The sequence below is a fragment of the Salvelinus fontinalis genome, chromosome 20, assembly GCF_029448725.1.
Source record: "Salvelinus fontinalis isolate EN_2023a chromosome 20, ASM2944872v1, whole genome shotgun sequence".
In the NCBI taxonomy this organism is placed as follows: Eukaryota; Metazoa; Chordata; class Actinopteri; order Salmoniformes; family Salmonidae; genus Salvelinus; species Salvelinus fontinalis.
The window spans coordinates 41,002,728-41,017,999 of record NC_074684.1 but is presented as its reverse complement, the minus strand read 5'-3'; the positions used below and the strand labels follow the sequence as shown (position 1 = coordinate 41,017,999).

The window sequence follows — 15,272 nt, the reverse complement described above, 5'->3', positions numbered from 1 at the left end:
TGTCTGGCCAAAAAGAGTGACATGTCATACTGTGTTTTTAACCAGACAGCATCAGAAACATGGTCTACACATACTAGACATACTGAGACAGAGAGGCAAACATATGATCAATATTTCAAATAAATTATATATATTTAAATATTTTATTTGGAAGGTTTTATCTAACTATAACTAAATTATTTTACTTGGAAGGTTTTATCTAACTATAACTAAATGATTTTACTTGGAAGGTTTTATCTAACTATAACTAAATGAAAATGCCCGTCCAAATAAAATATAAAAAATATTGATAATTTATGAGAAATGTAAGTCTATTTAGTCAGCTATTGTCTCATCTATTGCCCCTGAAAAATAAGTGTTTAACTAATATTTTTGTCGCTATTTTTGTTGACGAAATTAACACTCGATACTGTGGTCGGATGTCACAACAGAAAATAACAAAATAAGAAATAAACTCAAAGACAAAACCACAGATTTTTCATACAGAATCTTTTTTTTTGTTTTTTTTTTTTTTTTACAAATGTCAAACAACAGTGGGCAGATTATTAATTCATAAATGAAAAGTAAAATAAATAAAATATTGTTGTGTTTTTGAGACACCAAGATATACTTTTTTAGAAAGTCATCTGTAGCACATCAGACCACAAAAATGATGGTTTCAGGGAAGTAACAGCTTGTTATCAGGGCTGCTGGACATCTAATGGAAATATCATGATTTACTGGAGTGAACAGGAATGTGAATAGGGTTGCACAATACTGGAAACTTTCCCCAAATCCCCTGGTGTTCCATAAATTCAGATTGGAGGATTCCCGTATTTCCTGTTTATTCCCTCATAATTGTAGGCATTTTACAACCAGTATTCCTCAAAAAAAACGTGGAGTTTTGGGAAAGTTAACATCATTTTGAAATCCTATATGTGACTGTAGATGGTGCATGTGGCTGATACTGAACTGTAAATCCAGCCGTGAATAGGGTAGAGCATCATCAACACCGTATTTAGGTTTGACGAGCTACCGTACGGCGGTGTATTGTATTACGGACACCAATAAGGCCCTGGTACAACCACCCTGATCTTTGGGGATACCTGTCTACCTGTGTAAAGCTGTAAGATGAGCAGAAGCTCATGTACAGAATAGACATTACAAAACAGATTCAACGTGACAAAATAGTCCACGGTATAAATATCAAGTAAAAACATGTCTACGGTCTGAGTCAGTTTGTCATCGTACTGTTGTTGTATGAATTCAGAGCCTGGTGGTCTCATTCTGTCATCTAGTGTGTCATTGCTTTTCATGCCCAAGGGGACTTCATCATTCAAATTAAATTACTATTGTTTACAAGAGCAAATAGCTTTTCGTTTATCTTCGGAGAGGAATTTTAAATGTATAAACATATTTAAAAAAACAAAACAATATTAGGGTAAAACTATTGTTTTAAAATAATTTCACTTAAATGACCAATGACAAAGACTGTTAACGTAATCATATAGATGCATGAAAATATTCAGAATACAGAATTCTACCACTCAAGTTTTAAAATACATTACATAATTTATGGCTTCATAAGTTAAAACTCCTCAACCCACATCTTTTCACCAATAATATACAATTTAAATTAATTGATTTTAAAATGAGCATATAGACATTTTAAAGCAAACTTTGTTCATACCACCCACATCCCAACATAGCTGTAACTTTCATCATCACCATGGTAACATACTGTACGTGTTCCTGTCCTCTTTTGCTACTCAGTGCTTCCTGTTGTATTGTCCTGTTGCATTGTCCTGTTGTATTGTCCTGCTGTATTGTCCTGCTGTATTGTCCTGTTGTATTGTCCTGCTGTATTGTCCTGCTGTATTGTCCTGCTGTATTGTCCTGTTGTATTGTCCTGCTGTATTTGTCCTGCTGTATTGTCCTGCTGTATTGTCCTGTTGTATTGTCCTGCTGTATTGTCCTGCTGTATTGTCCTGTCCTGTTGTATTTGTCCTGCTGTATTGTCCTGCCCTGTTGTATTTGTCCTGCTGTATTTGTCCTGCTGTATTGTCCTGCTGTATTGTCCTGCTGTATTGTCCTGTCCTGTTGTATTTGTCCTGTTGTATTGTCCTGCTGTATTGTCCTGCTGTATTGTCCTGCTGTATTGTCCTGCTGTATTGTCCTGTCCTGCTGTATTGTCCTGCTGTATTGTCCTGTTGTATTGTCCTGTTGTATTGTCTTGTTGTATTGTCCTGCTGTATTGTCCTGTCCTGTTGTATTGTCCTGCTGTATTGTCCTGCTGTATTGTCCTGCTGTATTGTCCTGTTGTATTGTCATGCTGTATTGTCTGCTATATTGTCCTGCTGTATTGTCCTGCTGTATTGTCCTGTTGTATTGTCCTGCTGTATTGTCCTGCTGTATTGTCCTGTTGTATTGTCCTGCTGTATAGTCCTGCTGTATAGTCCTGCTGTATTGTCCTGTTGTATTGTCCTGTTGTATTGTCCTGCTGTATTGTCCTGCTGTATTGTCCTGCTGTATTGTCCTGTTGTATTGTCCTGCTGTATTGTCCTGTTGTATTGTCCTGCTGTATTGTCCTGCTGTATTGTCCTGTCCTGTTGTATTTGTCCTGCTGTATTGTCCTGTCCTGTTGTATTTGTCCTGCTGTATTTGTCCTGCTGTATTGTCCTGCTGTATTGTCCTGCTGTATTGTCCTGTCCTGTTGTATTTGTCCTGTTGTATTGTCCTGCTGTATTGTCCTGCTGTATTGTCCTGCTGTATTGTCCTGCTGTATTGTCCTGTCCTGCTGTATTGTCCTGCTGTATTGTCCTGCTGTATTGTCCTGCTGTATTGTCCTGTCCTGCTGTATTGTCCTGCTGTATTGTCCTGTTGTATTGTCCTGTTGTATTGTCTTGTTGTATTGTCCTGCTGTATTGTCCTGTCCTGTTGTATTGTCCTGCTGTACTGTCCTGCTGTATTGTCCTGCTGTCCTGTCCTGTTGTATTTGTCCTGCTGTATTTGTCCTGCTGTATTGTCCTGCTGTATTGTCCTGCTGTATTGTCCTGTCCTGTTGTATTTGTCCTGTTGTATTGTCCTGCTGTATTGTCCTGCTGTATTGTCCTGCTGTATTGTCCTGCTGTATTGTCCTGTCCTGCTGTATTGTCCTGCTGTATTGTCCTGTTGTATTGTCCTGTTGTATTGTCTTGTTGTATTGTCCTGCTGTATTGTCCTGTCCTGTTGTATTGTCCTGCTGTATTGTCCTGCTGTATTGTCCTGCTGTATTGTCCTGTTGTATTGTCATGCTGTATTGTCTGCTATATTGTCCTGCTGTATTGTCCTGCTGTATTGTCCTGTTGTATTGTCCTGCTGTATTGTCCTGCTGTATTGTCCTGCTGTATTGTCCTGTTGTATTGTCCTGCTGTACTGTCCTGCTGTATAGTCCTGCTGTATTGTCCTGTTGTATTGTCCTGTTGTATTGTCCTGCTGTATTGTCCTGCTGTATTGTCCTGCTGTATTGTCCTGTTGTATTGTCCTGTTGTATTGTCCTGCTGTATTGTCCTGCTGTATTGTCCTGCTGTATTGACCTGCTGTATTGTCTGCTATATTGTCCTAGTACAACAACATACTCAGCTAAAAGCCTTATTCAAATACAAATACTACACAAAACAAGCTGTCTGCTTCAAATAGCCTGAATCGTTGTCCCTTAAGTTGTGGATGATACTGGAGAATTGCTGCTTTTTAATCAGAAATCAAAAATTCCTTTGAAAGGTTTTGTGCTTTAAAACCATGACATTAGTTTACATTGCCGCCTTCTCCTCCTCCTCCTCTCCATCCTCCTCCTCCTCTCCATCCTCCTCCTCCTCTCCACCCTCCTCCTCCTCCTCTCCACCCTCCTCCTCCTCTCCATCCTCCTCTCCTCCTCCTCAGTAAGGTCTCCAGACAGCTTCATCCACGCGTCCCCCAGCAGAGTTGAGTACGGTAGGAGAGTTGCTGTGACTCCCTTCCCCCTCCACCCCCCCATCTGCCTGGCTGGGCAGGTTAGGGTTAACCAGGGAGCTACCGGTGGAGGCGCTGGTGCAGGGAGGACCCATTCTGGAGGGGGAGCGGTCCCCCCCGGGAACCATGGAGAACTGGTACGACCCAGAGGATGCTCCGTAGTAGAGATAGGGAGCGCTGCTGGTCGGGAACGGTCCACTCTGACTCTGGGTGGAACCGGGGTAGGGAGGGGGCAGGTAGGTGTGGTAGTGGGCGGAGCCTAGCGACATGGCGGAGGTGACGGGAGGGTTGTAGGTAAAGGTGGTGGGGTAGTGCATTCTGGGACTGGAGAAACCGGACTCCGTCAGAGAGGAGAGACCCGGGAACTGACGCTCAAACTGACCTGGGAACGGACTGAGATCTGACGAGCCTAGAGAGAGAGACGGATGGAGAGGGAGAGGAGAGGAGGATGGAGAGGGAGAGGAGAGGAGAGGAGGATGGAGAGGGAGAGGAGAGGAGAGGAGGATGGAGAGGGAGAGGAGAGGGAGAGGAGAGGGAGAGGAGAGGAAGATGGAGAGGGAGAGGAGAGGAGAGGAGGATGGAGAGGGAGAGGAGAGGAGGATGGAGAGGGAGAGGAGAGGAGGATGGAGAGGGAGAGGAGAGGGAGAAGAGAGGGAGAGGAGAGGGAGAGGAGAGGAGGATGGAGAGGGAGAGGAGAGGGAGAGGAGAGGAGGAGAGGAGAGGGAGAGGAGAGGGAGAGGAGAGGAGGATGGAGAGGGAGAGGAGAGGAGGATGGAGAGGGAGAGGAGAGGGAGACGAGAGGAGGATGGAGAGGGAGAGGAGAGGAGGATGGAGAGGGAGAGAGAACCCAGTTTTAAAAAACGTCATCAAAACATTGCTTCATTTAGCCGTATCGTCCCTTAATGAAAACCACATTATTGGAGGATTAACATTATGTATCCTTTATTCATGTCGTCCCTTAAAGATTAGAAATATATTTTACAATCTATTCTGACGACCGGTGCCAAGACAACAGCAAACTATTCAATTATATTTATTATATGACTCCAAACCTCAACAGTATAAAATCAGATAGTCATATTTAACATTATTGAACATGTTCCCGGAGTTGGTCTAATGTGATACCAAGAACAGAAATGAAATGTTAAATGACTAGACACCTGTACAGTATGTCATGACTAGACACCTGTACAGTATGTCATGACTAGACACCTGTACAGTATGTCATGACTAGACACCTGTACGGTATGTCATGACTAGACACCTGTACGGTGTGTCATGACTAGACACCTGTACAGTATGTCATGACTAGACACCTGTACGGTATGTCATGACTAGACACCTGTACGGTGTGCCATGACTAGACACCTGTACGGTGTGTCATGACTAGACACCTGTACGGTATGTCATGACTAGACACCTGTACGGTATGTCATGACTAGACACCTGTACAGTATGTCATGTGAGTGTGTTATGAACATCAATATAAACGCAACATGTAGTGTTGTTCTCGTATTTCATGAGCTGAAATAAAAAGATCCCTGAAATGTTCCCTACGCACAAAAAGCTTTCTCAAAAGAAATCAAAAGATTTCTAAAAATATTTGTAAACAAAATAGTTTTAGATAATCGTCAGTAAGTCCAACCGGTCTCACAACCGTAGAACACCTGTAACTAGGGGGGAAAAGTACCTGTCATACCTGAGAAAAGGTATAGATACCTTGATAGAAAATGACTCAAGTAAAAGTGAAATAGTATTTGAGTAAAAGTCTAAAAGTATTTGGTTTGAAATATACTTAAGTATCAAAAGTAAAAGTATTAATCATTTCAAATTCCTTATATTAAGCAAACTAGATGGCACCATTTTTTGTTTTTTAATTTATGGATAGCCAGGAGACTCCAACACTCAGACATGATGTAACGTTCGTCGTACGGAGGAAGAGAAGAGGACCAAGGCGCAGCGGGAAAAGTATCCATTTTAATAGAATACGTTAAACAAACAAACAAAATAACGATAAACGAGAATAACACGAAACGAAACAGTTCTGTCTGGTGCAGACACACAAAGACTGAAAACAACCACCCACAAAACCCAACACAAAACAGGCTACCTAAATATGGTTCCCAATCAGAGACAATGACTAACACCTGCCTCTGATTGAGAACCATATTAGGCCAAACACAAAAACGGGAAAACTAGACACACAACATAGAATGCCAACTCAGCTCACGTCCTGACCAACACTAAAACAAAGAAAACTCAAAAGAACTATGGTCAGAACGTGACACATAATTTACAAACGAAGCATTTGTGTTTAGTGAGTCCTCCAGATCAGAGACAGTAGGGATGACCAGGGATGTTCTCTGTTTAGTGAGTCCTCCAGATCAGAGGCAGTAGGGATGACCAGGGATGTTCTCTGTTTAGTGAGTCCTCCAGATCAGAGGCAGTAGGGATGACCAGGGATGTTCTCTGTTTAGTGAGTCCTCCAGATCAGAGGCAGTAGGGATGACCAGGGATGTTCTCTGTTTAGTGAGTCCTCCAGATCAGAGACAGTAGGGATGACCAGGGATGTTCTCTGTTTAGTGAGTCCTCCAGATCAGAGGCAGTAGGGATGACCAGGGATGTTCTCTTGATAAGTGCTTGAATTGGACCATTTTTCTGTCCTGCTAACCATTCAAAAAGTAACGAATACTTTTAGGTGTCAGGGAAAATGTATGGAGTAAAAAGTACATAATTTTCTTTAGGAATGTAGTGAAGTAAAAATAAAAGTTGCCAAAAATATTAATAGTAAAGTACAGCTACCCCCAAAAACGATTTAAGTAGTACTTTTTAAAGTATTTTACTTAAGTACTTTACACCACTGCGTGTAACCACGCCAGCCCAGGTCCTTTACATCCAGCTGCTTCACCTGCGGGAGCATCTGAGACCTGCCACCCGGAAAGCTGATCAAACTTTGGGGTTTGCACAACTGAAGAATTTCTGCTCAAACTGTGAGACAACAACTTGTCACAGCCATTGAAGAGGAGTGGGACAACATTCCACAGATCACAATCAACAGCCTGATCAACTCTATGTGAAGGAGATGTGTCACGCTGCATGAGGCAAATGGTCACACCAGATGCTGACTGGTTATCTGATCCACACCACTACTCTTTTTTCAAGGTATTTGTGACCAACATGCATATCTGTATTCCCAGTCAGGTGAAATCCAGAGATTAGGAAGTAATGAATTTTAAATCTACTAATTTCCTTATATGAACTGTAACTCAGTGAAATCTTTGAAATTGTAACACGTTATGTTTATATTTTTGTTCAGTCTAAGTACATTAGGCCCTAATCTATGGATTTCACATGACTGGGCAGGGGCTCAGCCATGGGTGGGGCTGGGAGGGCACAGGGGCCCACCCACTTGGGAGCCAGGCCCGGGCCAATCAGAATGAGTTTTTTTCTCACAAAAGGGCTTTTATAACAGACAGAAACAGTTTCATCAGCTGTTCAGGTGGCTGGTCTCAGATGATCCCGCTGGTGAAGAAGCCCGGATGTGGAGGTCCTGGGCTGGTGTGGTTACACGCGGTCTGCGGTTGTGAGGACGGTTGGACGTACTGCCAAATTCTCTAAAACGACGTTGGAGGCGGCTTACGGTAGAGAAATTAATGTTTAATTCTTTAGCAACAGCTCTGGTGGACATTCCTGCAGTCAGCATGCCAATTGCACGCTCCCTCAAAACGAGAGACCTCTGTGGCATTGTGTTGTGAGACAAAACTGCACATTTTAGAGTGACAATTTTATTGTCCCCAGCACAAGGTGCACCTGTTTTATGATTATACTGTTTAATCAGCTTCTTGATCTTTTATTTCAGCCTGTAGGGTCATAGGTCAACACAGTGTCATAGATTCAGCTCATTAAACATGGGACCAACACTTTACATGTTGAGTTTATATTGTTGTTGTGTGTGTGTTGATGTCTCTGTCTTTATGTCTCTGTGTAGATGTCTCTGTCTTAATGTCTCTGTCTTGGTGTCTCTGTCTTAATGTCTCTGTCTTGGTGTCTCTGTCTTGGTGTCTCTGTGTTGGTGTCTCTGTCTTGATGTCTCTGTCTTAATGTCTCTGTCTTGATGTCTCTGTCTTGATGTCTCTGTCTTGGTGTATCTGTGTTGATGTCTCTGTCTTGGTGTATCTGTGTTGATGTCTCTGTCTTGGTGTCTCTGTCTTGGTGTCTCTGTCTTGATGTCTCTGTCTTGATGTCTCTGTGTTGATGTCTCTGTGTTGATGTCTCTGTCTTGATGTCTCTGTCTTGATGTCTCTGTCTTGGTGTCTCTGTCTTGGTGTCTCTGTCTTGGTGTCTCTGTCTTGATGTCTCTGTCTTGGTGTCTCTGTCTTGGTGTCTCTGTGTTGGTGTCTCTGTCTTGGTGTCTCTGTCTTGGTGTCTCTGTGTTGATGTCTCTGTGCTGATGTCTCTGTGTTGATGTCTCTGTCTTAATGTCTCTGTGCTGATGTCTCTGTCTTAATGTCTCTGTCTTGATGTCGCTGTCTTAATGTCTCTGTCTTAATGTCTCTGTGTTGATGTCTCTGTCTTAATGTCTCTGTCTTAATGTCTCTGTGTTGATGTCTCTGTCTTAATGTCTCTGTCTTAATGTCTCTGTCTTAATGTCTCTGTCTTAATGTCTCTGTCTTAATGTCTCTGTCTTGGTGTCTCTGTCTTGGTGTCTCTGTGTTGATGTCTCTGTCTTAATGTCTCTGTGTTGATGTCTCTGTCTTAATGTCTCTGTGTTGATGTCTCTGTGTTGATGTCTCTGTCTTAATGTCTCTGTGTTGATGTCTCTGTGTTGATGTCTCTGTCTTGATGTCTCTGTCTTGATGTCTCTGTCTTAATGTCTCTGTCTTAATGTCTCTGTGTTGATGTCTCTGTCTTAATGTCTCTGTCTTGGTGTCTCTGTCTTGATGTCTCTGTCTTAATGTCTCTGTCTTGGTGTCTCTGTGTTGATGTCTCTGTCTTAATGTCTCTGTCTTGGTGTCTCTGTCTTGATGTCTCTGTCTTAATGTCTCTGTCTTGGTGTCTCTGTGTTGATGTCTCTGTCTTGATGTCTCTGTGTTGATGTCTCTGTCTTGGTGTCTCTGTCTTGATGTCTCTGTCTTAATGTCTCTGTCTTAATGTCTCTGTCTTAATGTCTCTGTCTTGGTGTCTCTGTCTTGGTGTCTCTGTCTTGATGTCTCTGTCTTGGTGTCTCTGTCTTGGTGTCTCTGTGTTGGTGTCTCTGTCTTGGTGTCTCTGTGTTGATGTCTCTGTCTTGGTGTCTCTGTGTTGATGTCTCTGTCTTGGTGTCTCTGTCTTGATGTCTCTGTCTTAATGTCTCTGTCTTAATGTCTCTGTCTTAATGTCTCTGTGTTGATGTCTCTGTCTTGGTGTCTCTGTCTTGATGTCTCTGTCTTAATGTCTCTGTCTTGATGTCTCTGTCTTGGTGTCTCTGTCTTGATGTCTCTGTCTTGATGTCTCTGTCTTAATGTCTCTGTGTTGATGTCTCTGTGTTGATGTCTCTGTCTTAATGTCTCTGTGCTGATGTCTCTGTCTTAATGTCTCTGTCTTGATGTCTCTGTCTTAATGTCTCTAACTTAATGTCTCTGTGTTGATGTCTCTGTCTTAATGTCTCTGTCTTAATGTCTCTGTCTTAATGTCTCTGTGTTGATGTCTCTGTCTTAATGTCTCTGTCTTGATGTCTCTGTCTTAATGTCTCTGTCTTAATGTCTCTGTCGTAATGTCTCTGTCTTAATGTCTCTGTCTTAATGTCTCTGTCTTGGTGTCTCTGTCTTGGTGTCTCTGTCTTGGTGTCTCTGTGTTGATGTCTCTGTCTTAATGTCTCTGTGTTGATGTCTCTGTCTTAATGTCTCTGTGTTGATGTCTCTGTGTTGATGTCTCTGTCTTGATGTCTCTGTCTTAATGTCTCTGTCTTAATGTCTCTGTGTTGATGTCTCTGTCTTAATGTCTCTGTCTTGGTGTCTCTGTCTTGATGTCTCTGTCTTAATGTCTCTGTCTTGGTGTCTCTGTGTTGATGTCTCTGTCTTAATGTCTCTGTCTTAATGTCTCTGTCTTGGTGTCTCTGTCTTGATGTCTCTGTCTTAATGTCTCTGTCTTGGTGTCTCTGTGTTGATGTCTCTGTCTTGATGTCTCTGTGTTGATGTCTCTGTCTTAATGTCTCTGTGTTGGTGTCTCTGTCTTAATGTCTCTGTCTTGGTGTCTCTGTCTTGATGTCTCTGTCTTAATGTCTCTGTGTTGATGTCTCTGTCTTAAAGTCTCTGTCTTGGTGTCTCTGTCTTGATGTCTCTGTCTTGATGTCTCTGTCTTAATGTCTCTGTGTTGATGTCTCTGTCTTAATGTCTCTGTCTTGATGTCTCTGTGTTGATGTCTCTGTCTTAATGTCTCTGTCTTAATGTCTCTGTGTTGATGTCTCTGTCTTGGTGTCTCTGTGAGGATGTCTCTGTGTTGATGTCTCTGTCTTGGTGTCTCTGTCTTGATGTCTCTGTCTTGGTCTCTCTGTCTTGATGTCTCTGTCTTGATGTCTCTGTCTTGATGTCTCTGTCTTGATGTCTCTGTCTTGGTGTCTCTGTCTTGGTGTCTCTGTCTTGGTGTCTCTGTCTTGGTGTCTCTGTCTTGATGTCTCTGTCTTGATGTCTCTGTCTTGGTGTCTCTGTCTTGAATAATCTGTCTTGATGTCTCTGTGTTGATGTCTCTGTCTTAATGTCTCTGTCTTGGTGTCTCTGTCTTGGTGTCTCTGTCTTAATGTCTCTGTGCTGATGTCTCTGTGCTGATGTCTCTGTGTTGATGTCTCTGTCTTAATGTCTCTGTGCTGATGTCTCTGTCTTGATGTCTCTGTCTTAATGTCTCTGTGTTGATGTCTCTGTCTTGGTGTCTCTGTCTTGATGTCTCTGTCTTAATGTCTCTGTCTTAATGTCTCTGTCTTAATGTCTCTGTCTTAATGTCTCTGTCTTAATGTCTCTGTGTCGATGTCTCTGTGTCGATGTCTCTGTGTTGATGTCTCTGTCTTAATGTCTCTGTCTTAATGTCTCTGTGTTGATGTCTCTGTCTTAATGTCTCCGTCTTGGTGTCTCTGTCTTGGTGTCTCTGTGCTGATGTCTCTGTCTTAATGTCTCTGTGTTGATGTCTCTGTCTTAATGTCTCTGTGTTGATGTCTCTGTCTTAATGTCTCCGTCTTGGTGTCTCTGTCTTGGTGTCTCTGTGCTGATGTCTCTGTCTTAATGTCTCCATCTTGGTGTCTCAGTCTTGGTGTCTCTGTGCTGATGTCTCTGTCTTAATGTCTCTGTGTTGATGTCTCTGTCTTAATGTCTCTGTCTTAATGTCTCTGTCTTAATGTCTCTGTGTTGATGTCTCTGTCTTAATGTCTCTGTCTTAATGTCTCTGTGTTGATGTCTCTGTGCTGATGTCTCTGTCTTAATGTCTCTGTGCTGATGTCTCTGTCTTGATGTCTCTGTCTTAATGTCTCTGTCTTAATGTCTCTGTCTTAATGTCTCTGTGTTGATGTCTCTGTCTTAATGTCTCTGTGTAGATGTCTCTGTGTAGATGTCTCTGTGTAGATGTCTCTGTCTTAATGTCTCTGTGCTGATGTCTCTGTCTTGATGTCTTTGTGCTGATGTCTCTGTGCTGATGTCTCTGTGTAGATGTCTCTGTCTTAATGTCTCTGTCTTAATGTCTCTGTGCTGATGTCTCTGTCTTAATGTCTCTGTCTTAATGTCTCTGTCTTAATGTCTCTGTGTTGATGTCTCTGTGCTGATGTCTCTGTCTTGATGTCTCTGTCTTGATGTCTCTGTCTTGGTGTCTCAATGTCGATGTCTCTTTGTTGATGTCTCTGTGCTGATGTCTCTGTCTTAATGTCTCTGTGCTGATGTCTCTGTCTTAATGTCTCTGTCTTAATGTCTCTGTCTTAATGTCTCTGTGCTGATGTCTCTGTCTTAATGTCTCTGTCTTAATGTCTCTGTGCTGATGTCTCTGTCTTAATGTCTCTGTCTTAATGTCTCTGTCTTAATGTCTCTGTCTTAATGTCTCTGTCTTAATGTCTCTGTGCTGATGTCTCTGTCTTAATGTCTCTGTCTTAATGTCTCTGTCTTAATGTCTCTGTGTTGATGTCTCTGTGCTGATGTCTCTGTCTTGATGTCTCTGTGCTGATGTCTCTGTCTTGATGTCTCTGTCTTGATGTCTCTGTCTTGGTGTCTCTGTGTTGATGTCTCTGTGTTGGTGTCTCTGTCTTAATGTCTCTGTCTTGGTGTCTCTGTCTTGATGTCTCTGTCTTGATGTCTCTGTCTTAATGTCTCTGTGGGTGTGTTTGCATGTTTGTGTGTCAGTGTATGTTTAAGCCTGTGCAGCGTGTGTGTGTGTGTGTGTGTGTGTGTGCGTTTGTGTGTATATTGATGCACATAAAGAGTAGTGTGGATGACTGAGGAGGGGCCCATGTGGAACCAATTTGAGCAGGAACAGTTTCCATGGAGCCTTAATGAGGCAGGAGCTGCTCTGATGTGGCTCCTCTCCTCCCTCCCTCCCTCTCCTTCCTCCATCCCTCATCTAACACAGGCTGGGGGGAGGGAGGGAGGGGGAGAAAGAGGGAGGAAGGAGGGGAAGAGAGAGAAAGAGAGAGAATCTCTCTGCTCCCTTCATCTGTCTGTCTGTCTCCATCTCAGCTTCACCCCTAACTGGCTGTGGGCTCCCTATGCCTGCCTGTCTGTCTGTCTGTCTGTCTGTCTGTCTGTCTGTCTGTCTGTCTGTCTCAGCTTCACCCCTAACTGGCTGTGGGCTCCGTCTGTCTGTCTGCCTGTCTGCCTGTCTGCCTGTCTGCCTGTCTGCCTGTCTGCCTGTCTGCCTGTCTGTCTGTCTGTCTCAGCTTCACCCCTAACTGGCTGTGGGCTCCCTCTGTCTGTCTGTCTGTCCGTCCGTCTCCATCTCAGCTTCACCCCTGACAGGCTGTGGTGGGCATCTAGCTTGGCCAGAGAGGTAAAGAAGAATAGGAGCGACACACACAAACCATGCTGCTCTTACCATAAATCACATGGCATCTTCTGTGTCACTATGTCTACCAAGGGAGTGGGTGTGGGTGTGTGGGTGGGTGTGTGGGCGTGGGTGGGCGGGTGATTTTATATGGGGAAGTAATAGCGAATCCGGATTGCTGCTAGCGTCACATAACATACGATTTTAATTAGTGAATTAGTGACCGCCGCCCACAAACTCCGTTAGACTGTTCTAGAATAGAATGTGGTTGTTCCAGATCTGTTAGACTGTTCTAGAATATAATGTGGTTGTTCCAGATCCGCTAGACTGTTCTAGAATAGAATGTGATTGTTCCAGATCTGTTAGACTGTTCTAGAATATAATGTGGTTGTTCCAGATCTGTTAGACTGTTCTAGAATAGAAGGTGGTTGTTCCAGATCTGTTAGACTGTTCTAGAATATAAAGTGATTGTTCCAGATCTGTTAGACTGTTCTAGAATAGAACGTGATTGTTCTAGATCTGTTAGACTGTTCTAGAATAGAAGGTGATTGTTCCAGATCCGCTAGACTGTTCTAGAATGTGATTGTTCCAGATCTGTTAGACTGTTCTAGAATAGAAGGTGATTGTTTTCGATCCATTAGACTGTTCTAGCATAGAATGTGATTGTTCCAGATCTGTTAGACTGTTCTAGAATAGAAGGTGGTTGTTTTCGATCCATTAGACTGTTCTAGGATAGAATGTGATTGTTCCAGATCTGTTAGACTGTTCTAGAATAGAAGGTGGTTGTTCCAGATCTATTAGACTGTTCTAGAATATAAAGTGACTGTTCCAGATCTGTTAGACTGTTCTAGAATAGAACGTGATTGTTCTAGATCTGTTAGACTGTTCTAGAATAGAAGGTGATTGTTCCAGATCCGCTAGACTGTTCTAGAATATAATGTGATTGTTCTAGATCTGTTTGACTGTTCTAGAATATAATGTGGTTGTTCCAGATCTGTTAGACTGTTCTAGAATAGAAGGTGAAGCTTCCAGATCTGTTAGACTGTTCTAGAATAGAATGTGATTGTTCCAGATATGTTAGACTGTTCTAGAATAGAATGTGATTGTTCCAGATCTGTTAGACTGTTCTAGAATATAAGTTGATTGTTCTAGATCCATTAGATCGTTCTAGAATAGAAGGTGATTGTTCCAGATCCGCTAGACTGTTCTAGAATAGAATGTGATTGTTCCTGATCCTCTAGACTGTTCTAGATATGCTAAACTGTTCTAGAAAAGAAGGTGATGCTTCCAGATCTGTTAGACTGTTCTAGAAAAGAAGGTGATGCTTCCAGATCTGTTAGACTGTTCTAGAATATAATGTGGTTGTTCCAGATCTGTTAGACTGTTCTAGAATAGAAGGTGATCTGGTTCTCTAGGTCACTAATTAGTAAGGAACTCCCCTCACCTGGTTATCTAGGTCACTAATTAGTAAGGAACTCCCCTCACCTGGTTATCTAGGTCACTAATTACTAAGGAACTCCTGTCACCTGGTTCTCTAGGTCACTAATTACTAAGGAACTCCCCCCACCTAGTTCTCTAGGTCACTAATTACTAAAGAACTCCCCTCACCTGGTTCTCTAGGTCACTAATTAGTAAGGAACTCCCCTCACCTGGTTGTCTAGGTCACTAATTACTAAGGAACTCCCCTCACCTGGTTCTCTAGGTCACTAATTACTAAGGAACTCCCCTCACCTGGTTCTCTAGGTCACTAATTACAAAGGAACTCCCCTCACCTGGTTCTCTAGGTCACTAATTACTAAGGAACTCCCCTCACCTGGTTCTCTAGGTCACTAATTACTAAGGAACTCCCCTCACCTGGTTGTCGAGGTCACTAATTAGTAAGGAACTCCCCTCACCTGGTTGTCTAGGTCTTTACTGAAAGGAAAAAACAAAAACCTGCCGACACTGAGCCCTCCATGGAATGAGTTTGACACCCCTGTCCTAGACTGTTCTAAGGTTATTGTTCCTCTCGGAATAGTCTAGCACTGTGGTGGTCTAACTGTTCAATAAACCTCTGACTGACTGACTGACTGACTGCTGCTAGAGCAGTTTACCAAGCAGAGTGCTGTGTGATCCATCTGACTGACTGACTGACTGACTGACTGCTGCTAGAGCTGTTTACCAAGCAGAGTGCTGTGTGATCCATCTGACTGACTGACTGACTGACTGACTGACTGACTGCTAGAGGAGTTTACCAAGCAGAGTGCTGTGTGATCCATCTACATGGAAAGACATCTCCCACTTCCCTCTGTCTATAATGTGTTCATTAAAGTCTTGCT

General features: G+C 42.8%; 1 protein-coding gene across 1 annotated transcript in view; it reads right to left on the bottom strand.

The window, feature by feature from the left end:
- Positions 1-3,875: 3,875 nt before the first annotated feature.
- Positions 3,876-15,272, bottom strand: part of LOC129817829 (runt-related transcription factor 2-like) — a 130,471-nt gene continuing 119,074 nt past the window's right edge. Inside the window, exon 6 of the mRNA XM_055873405.1 lies at positions 3,876-4,375. Within this exon, the coding sequence (XP_055729380.1) occupies positions 3,894-4,375 (482 nt within the window). The 3' untranslated portion in view covers positions 3,876-3,893. The remainder of the gene's footprint in view (positions 4,376-15,272) is intronic.